Source organism: Phragmites australis, chromosome 6 (genome assembly GCF_958298935.1).
Source record: "Phragmites australis chromosome 6, lpPhrAust1.1, whole genome shotgun sequence".
NCBI classification, from domain to species: Eukaryota; Viridiplantae; Streptophyta; class Magnoliopsida; order Poales; family Poaceae; genus Phragmites; species Phragmites australis.
Window position 1 is genome coordinate 14,871,694 of NC_084926.1, and position 7,874 is coordinate 14,879,567.

The window sequence follows — 7,874 nt, forward strand, 5'->3', positions numbered from 1 at the left end:
TTCTAGATACTACCTTACGTTCCTTCAATTATTCATGTAATAAATCAGCTTTACATACTTGCCATTTGGGTAAACATGTCAGGCTCATCACCGGCCGTTGGATCCAAATCTGACGGATACGAAAATCAAGTACTGGGAGGCCTAAAAATGCCCGAGCAACCGGTAGACAGGGCACGGGGCCTTCTGCCAACCAACTGTTTTAGCACCTGCCAAGAAGGCCCCGTGGCTTGGCTGGACACGCTCCCAGTTGCCGAGTCGAGAAATCCAAGTGATTTTATACGTGTGTCACCGATCATCGCTGCCCAGCAGGCTGCTTGCCCTGCAGCACAACAATTCAAGTGCTGCGGTTAACAATGAACCCCAAAACCTCCCCTACTAGAAAACAGTAGCACCAGCCCACATTCTACAAATGCAACAGGCCGAAGAGGAGGGACACCGGCAAAAGCGCAGAGAGGCAAAGGCCAAAGACCAAGCCATAATTTTGCTGGAGCTCCATGCTCTCATCAGACTTTGTTTACGCCTTCCTATGTGGCTTTACTGTCCTGCGGAACGGTCGCAAGTTGCGATTTGCGACGTCCCAGATAACCTGCCACCTTTACTTGTCGCCTTCACGCTTGCACGGTTGCCTCGCACTGGAAAAAGGAAAGATTCGAACCAGATTAGCGCCAAACTATGTGTGTTTGGTTGCCGACGAGATTTAGTAAACATGCATAATATAAGCAGTCAAAATATATTTATTAAAAAAAAGAATATTTAATTACCTGTATATATGTTAAGTTAAGTTTCTATATGCTTAATTGAATTTGAGATTGTATGGACAGATATAAGGGTTAAAATTACGATAGATTACTTGTACGAAGATAATTTTATGGCATTAGTAATATATCTACTTGCATAAATGAATAGATCCTGTATACACAGATCAAACTACATGTAAATAATATCATATATTTACCTCTGTCAAACTACATTAAAAAAATATCATATATTTACGTTTATCAAACTAGACTGAAAGAGTGGATACGAAGAACAAAACAGCTTGCTAATCGCACTCACACTCCGGTCTCCGCGATGTCTGCGTGAATCGTCCTCTTCATTGAACAAGAAAATTGAAGTGTCCCCGCTAATAATTGCTGCATGTGCTCTGCCAAGCGTGGTCGTGAGCCTCGCCGTGTCGGACGCAATTATTTGGTTTGACGGGATGGGTCATGGCCCATGGATGGACCCCTGCTGCCGCTGCCGGTGTCAGTACAGGCTCACCGGCGCTGGCAGGCTGCGCCTGCGCGGCGCCGGCGAGTCGCCGACGCCGATGTTGGTGCACGCACGGGAGCAGCGTGATGGAGGGCTGGGGCTGGAGGCCGTGAGTGTGCAAGGTCACACTCGTCGAGCACGAGCTGTCACCGTCACGTGGTCGGACGGACCGACCGACCACGTGCTGGGCTGGCCTGGCCTGGCCCGCAGCGTGGCTCGATCCTAGCCGTCGATGCGCGCACGCACGCACGAGATGGAATGCCCCCGCTGAGACCGCTACGTCGGGTCACTCTCATCGCCTCCACCCGCACACCCCCGTCGCCCTCCGCCTCCTCCCCACTCCGTTCCCCCACCGCGCGCACGCACGCACTCCTCTCAGCCTCGCCTCCCCACCGCGCCCGCGCACCGCCGCGCCCGAGGAGATCCGACGGGTTTTCCCCTCCACGCGGCACCTCCCACGACCCACCCTTTCCAAACCCTAACCTGGCTGCCTAGCTGCCCGACGCCACCCACCAAGCGGCGCCGCCCGAGCCGGCGAGGGCGCCAACCACCGCCATTGCCGGGTGACGGCGGCCCCCACGCTAGGATGTGCAGGTAAAGTGGCATTTTGCTGCCGAAAGCTCAGATTGGTGGTTGCAAGTTTGAATTGCGGTCGAGATTTTCAAATCTCTAGTTGAGATGTTTCGAGTTACTCAATCGGAAGTTCAGTTTAATATCTCTAAGTTCTAGCTACTGGTTGAAAGTTCTCAAAATTTTGAGCTGGGAAATTCAAAATTCCAAGATGAGAGGACACAAATTTGAGTTGGAAGTCCACTCTTCAGTTGATACTTTTAATATGTTCTAACTCTAGATGCAAGTTCAAAGTGAGGTATCGAGAATGAAAAGTTTGGAGAGAGGGTGTCGGCCAATTAAGTTTTGACTGGTGACCGTCTGAGTTAATTGACGTGAGGAGTACATCTGCAGCAACCCCAGCAAAGTAAACCGACATTCACTAAACAAATTAGGCTGGAAAACAGTAGCAAGATATATTCTGAGTGATAAACTGATTCGTGAACCCAGGCATTGTTTGTGTATAATCGCAAATCAGGAAGTCTTGTGCCTTCTGATAGAAATTGAGTAATGTTGAGTCGGTGTATGTCTTTCTTGTTTCTTGAGTAGTGATTCATTTCCCTCTTTTCACATTCGTGAATCCAATAAACCTATTGAATTGATTGAATCTCTGTTTAGGTCAGTTCAGTCTCTAGAAGTGCATGGACTCAAATTTTTATTGTTTAAAATTCTTTCAACTAGATACACTGAGAACTAGTTAGAGTTAAGGAATTCACTGATATCATCAATGTGGACTACCTAAATAATTATATATGTTGTTATCATGTCTTGTACTAGATACATAGTACTACTCAGCTATTCATAAGTTGTCACGGTCATTCAATCACTGAAGTCTCTACTGCTTGCTCATCTCCTTAATTTGAGCGTATCTTGCATCCTTGCTTGATTTTGCTGGAGTTGCTTGACTTGCTTCTAATGTACCTGCCATATACCCGTCACTTTTCAATGACCTAACCTTCCCAAGTTAGCAGAAAATGAGGGGAAAAGAAGACATGTAACACGTCAAAATGCCATAGTTGTTTGGCGACCTTCAAATCAATTTCCTATCTTGATAGTGTGCTCAGTTGTCCTTGTTCATTGGAGAATATTGTGTGCAATTTGCTCATGGTTTTGTTGTGATGCAGTTTAGTATGATCTTTGAGGACCCGGATAAAGAAGCTGGTAGGATCGGTTGGATCTCATAATGGACAAGATAAAATCTGATTGCCCTTATCCTGGATGTTTCTTCTGTGTTATGAAGGAGGCGAACCCTAGTAAACGGAGAGCAAGTGTGCTTAAGTTCTTTAGGGAACTTCCTTCTCAAGACGATGATGGTCAAGTTCTCCCTATTAGCGGTCTTTGGAACACTGCAATGGCACATCCGAATGATCCCGAGTTCATCAACTTGGGCATATTTGAATGCATGGCAGCCCTTATATGGAAAGGATTGAAAAACAGGCGATGGCTTGCACATGATCAGAATATTTACATCCCTTATTATGCAGCCCACATAATTGGATCCTATACAATGAATATGGAGGAGTTTGCGGAACGTGCTGTTCGTGCTGGTGTAATTCCTCCATTAGTTGAACTCTTAAGAGGTAGGCTGACTTGGGTGGAGCAAAGGGTTGCCGTTAGAGCTTTGGGGCATTTGGCCACATATCCTAGTACATTTCCTGCAGTTGCGGATCACGGGGAAGTACTTGAACTTGCCATTCAGCTTGCTTCGAGCTCTCTAGAGATTGTGTACTCTCACTTTTACCAATTTGTGGATCGAAGACTTGGCTACCATTGTGATCTTCTTACACGTGGCATGGGTGGTGTGGAAATGGAATCCCGCAAAGCTGAGGAATGGGCAAGTCAACTGCAGTGCTGGTCTTTGCAACTCATTAACTGCTTTGCATTTAAGCCTGAATTCCTCCATGATATTTGCAAGGCTGATTTTCTAATCAAGTTACCTGGAATGTGGGGCGGACTTGTGAATGAGAACTCACCTGCTGGTGCTGGTTTGCTAAGAACAATCTGTCAAAGCAAGATAGGCCGAGGCCATGTTGCTAATATTTCTGGTACCATTGACGCTTTATGCAACATTGCTCGTTCTTCCGATGACTGGCAATACATGGCTGTTGATTGTCTGATCTGGCTAGTCCAGGATGCAAGTACTTGTCATAAGGTAAGATCTTCTAAAACACATTTTGCTTACTCCGATACTATATCTTTTAGATTGGTTATGTTTAAGGCCTAAGGCATGACAGCTATGAGCAGCAGCTTAGCAATGATGGCTAGAGTAAAATAAAAATAACAAACAGGAAATAAGAGTACATTTATCCAACCTTTTGAGCAAACTTAACTGATAAATTTGGCACGCAGATGTTAAATTTCAGTTTCCTTAAACTAATTGACGTATCTGTTGCTTTAACTGGTATGATTATGTCAACTGATTTGCAGTTGGGATGTTTTATTTTATGAGAACTGTGCCCCATGTTATGCAACGTGCATAATATGTTGTAAGCTAGGTTTGAATTGTTATTCTTCTTTCTGATTAGTGTTGGCAGGACTGCAGGAGTAATTATGCATTATGGTTGCTAGTCCAATCTGAATACAAGCAGCAACTATCTGTTAACTGTAGTTTTTGTTGCTCTAATCATTTACCTTATCTTCCCTTTGAACAGATTATAGATAAAGTCGCGCCAACATTGATAGATTTAGCAGATATTTCAACACTGGGTGATTATAAAAAGCTTGGTGAAATTATTGTCACAGTCCTCCAAGAATGTATGCAACAGAATGGGAATTCGCGCGGTACAATTAGTACTCGGACCAAAGAAGAAATTGATGAGCTCCTGAGATCCAAGCAAAGCTACAAATTGGAAAAGAATATGCCGAAGGATGATCTTCATATAAAACAAGCTGCAGCATTGGTTGTAAAGTTGGAAGGCAATTCTCTGTTCTCTTCAGGGAATATTGAAGGAGCTGCAGCGAAATACTCTGAAGCACTTGCGCTGTGTCCAATGAAGTCTAAGAAAGAACGGGTGGTGCTTTATAGCAATCGAGCTCAGTGTTATCTTCTCCTGCAGCAGCCGTTGGCTGCCATAAGTGATGCAACACGTGCATTGTGCCTTCATAGCCCTGTGAATCGTCATGCCAAGAGTTTGTGGAGAAGAGCTCAAGCATATGATATGCTTGGTTTTGCTAAAGAGAGTCTGCTGGATGCAATCCTTTTCATAAATGAATGCTCTCAGTCGAATGACCCTGACTTGTCCTTGAAGCAAAACAAAGTTCCTGATTATGCCGAGCGATTGGTGAAGAAGCAGATGCGTGCCGCTTGGTTATTCAGGGAAGCAGCTCTGAAACACGGGGGAGTCCATTGTGAAGGAGATGCTAGTGATGCCTTTGGTCAAGAGGCTGATGATTCTGAGTGGGAAACAGCTAGTGAAAGCGATGCTGAAAATGATGCTAGGGGAGAAGCAGATGATGAAACTGAATGGAAGAATGATGGCCACCAGGAAGATTTCTGTGAGAAAAGCTGATAAACAGGTACAAAATGTTTACATGCTAGTATCTTTTGCAGACAAGAAATGTTACTTTTTGGAGAAAGATATTTTGCAAGCATAATATCTTTTGCAGACAAGAAATCTTACATTTTGGAAAAAGATAATTTTCAAGCGTTAGCAGATATTTTCTGCAAAATGCTTAAAAGTGACTTTTTTGGTATTTATATTTCACGTATAACATTTCTTTCTTGTCAATTTATGTGTTGCGTTGCATGACAGGCTGGACTTATTATTTGGAAGGTGTTGCACTCAGCAACTACAGAAGCAGCTGCTGGGCCTTCTGCACTATCAAGCACCAAAACTAAGTTACGAACTGGATGAAATTTGCTTGCTGAAAGCTCATAAGAAATGTAGCTTTCGAAAGGAACAATCTGATGTCATTTTATTATTCTCATCAGAACAAGGCTCAATTAAGTTCATTTCCCTTATCATCTTGCTGGGTCTACTGAGTTGTGTGGTTTGTGCCTGTGATTGTTCAGTTTGTTCTGCTTAGGTATTGGTCTCTTATTTGGTGTTTGTAAAATGTGTTTCACCAGTTTTTCAACTTTTTGAATGAACAAAATTGTGCATTGCCCCCGCCCCTTGTGATGTTTGGCGAAGAGGGCACAAGCCTGGCACAGTGGCACTCTTTCCTCCCCAGTGTATTTATCTAGACTTTCCTTCCGTTCATTGCACACTTTGTGAAGGGCACTTTTTTATTTCTCCAGGATGTGCGTGTTTTCTTGTTCAGTATATCCATGTTAATTGTGATATTACATGACAAATTGGATCAAGGATTCAGTAGGTTTCTAGCTGAGAAACCGCTGGGTTCTTTCGCTGCTGCTGTAGGCAAAATGGCATCAAATGTGCTGGGCCTATTCGATGTGCTTTTAGGTCATCAACGTTTTGTATGCAATTCTTGTAAACTGAGACCTGAATGAAGTGTACTAGTAAGTACTTACTACAGCCAGCCCAGAGGAGCCGAAGCACCAAACAGTTAAACGAGGGCCTGCCTGCTGGTATACGAAGCAAATTTTAAAGAACCCGCTCCTTTGCTAATCGAAGAGATCCCGTCCCCAGCCACGCATACATGGAAAATACGGATTTTTTCTGAGTTTTTGTGATAGTATCTTCTCTTTTTTTGTGTGCGAGAGATTGTTCTGCAATCTGTAAACTGTAACGATTCAATACCAGAAGCTCAATATACGATTATGAAATTCTACTGAAAGGAGGTGTACTACTGTACGTCTGTACTTTACTTGCTCTGGTATGATCTTACGCTTGTGAATGTGGAGCATGTGTGGATTGTCGCACCCGGTTTTATAAAGGAATAAAATCATATATATGTATATATGTTAGGATCAAATTTTATACATACAGTGATTTCATCCATGTATTATGTACAATGCTATTATTACAACATTTAACTCAAATAAAAAGAATGTGTCTCAAAGTCTTAATCAAAACACACTAGCAAGACATAGCGAAGTTTCCATCTTCCATAGGCAATCGACTGGAGATCCCTCAGCCTAACAGTCTTCATCTTTGTCTGAGAAGTAGTATGATTCTCTTTCATTGTCTGAGCAACGTTTTGATGTACATTTGTATAGAAAAAATAAGTATGAGTGCATATCATACTCCGCAAATGTGAGAAATAAATAACACGCAAGCTTAAATAAAGGAACACAATATAACAGGTACATTTTGCATAGATGTCAACTATACTAACGTATGAGTTATAAAAGCATCATATTTAACTATGTGAATCATCATTAAACTTTCAATTTCTAGAAACATCTTCACATGTTTCCCCAACTATCTGAAATCCACATGAAGTTCCCAAACCAACCGACTTGATACCCGTTACATGTAACCAAGAACCATCCACTACTATTACCCATCAGAGGTAACCAACCATCCAATTGCTACCTATCACAAGTAACACCCCACCAACCAACCCAAAATAATCGTGTGAAAGGACCACGCCGCTCTTAACCGTGAGCACGACTGACATATCAGTTTTACACACTGTAGAGGTTGTCCAAATTTACCCATGAGTCATGGTTCCAGTATGTCCATACCATCACAATGCTTACACACTTCCGAGGTGTGCGGCTAGATCTCACTACAAGGCCATTACAAAGCATCCTCCCAACAAGAATAAGTCCATTAAGGTTTCACCCCCATCAAAGTGGTATCGCACCACCCAAAAGCCTGTCTTACGCCTTGTAGCTTCAGAAAGAATTACTCTTTCCTTTCTACACCACCATTGGTTTATACTATATTGAGCATATGCTAATTAATTGATCAAGTCATACCTATATAAGTCTCATGGTTGAACTGTTAATCGGGGTTATCCATTCCACGAACTGATCCTTAGGATACCAAGCAGATACTACCACCAACCATAGTGCTTCCACGCACCTGTGCATTCTCGCACCATCATCATCTAACCTTCTTTTCAACATTCCTATGTTCCACATGGGCATCCCGCGGTCAGAC

The 7,874-nt window shown here is 43.1% G+C and overlaps 1 protein-coding gene across 1 annotated transcript; it reads left to right on the top strand.

Moving 5' to 3' along the window:
- Nucleotides 1–1,546: 1,546 nt before the first annotated feature.
- LOC133921854 (uncharacterized) lies at nucleotides 1,547–6,099 on the top strand. Its single transcript, XM_062366909.1, has 4 exons — nucleotides 1,547–1,845; nucleotides 2,985–4,012; nucleotides 4,512–5,376; nucleotides 5,613–6,099. Exons 2-3 carry the CDS (start codon nucleotides 3,044–3,046, stop codon nucleotides 5,367–5,369), a joined length of 1,827 nt encoding a protein of 608 aa, XP_062222893.1. The 5' UTR covers nucleotides 1,547–1,845; nucleotides 2,985–3,043; the 3' UTR covers nucleotides 5,370–5,376; nucleotides 5,613–6,099.
- Nucleotides 6,100–7,874: the final 1,775 nt, after the last annotated feature.

Bases quoted from the DNA above. Each gene is read 5' to 3' on its own strand.
- LOC133921854 (XM_062366909.1), top strand. From the start codon at position 3,044: ATGGACAAGATAAAATCTGATTGCCCTTATCCTGGATGTTTCTTCTGT. The intron at 4,013-4,511 runs GTAAGATCTTCT...CCCTTTGAACAG, and splicing joins ATGCAAGTACTTGTCATAAG to ATTATAGATAAAGTCGCGCC.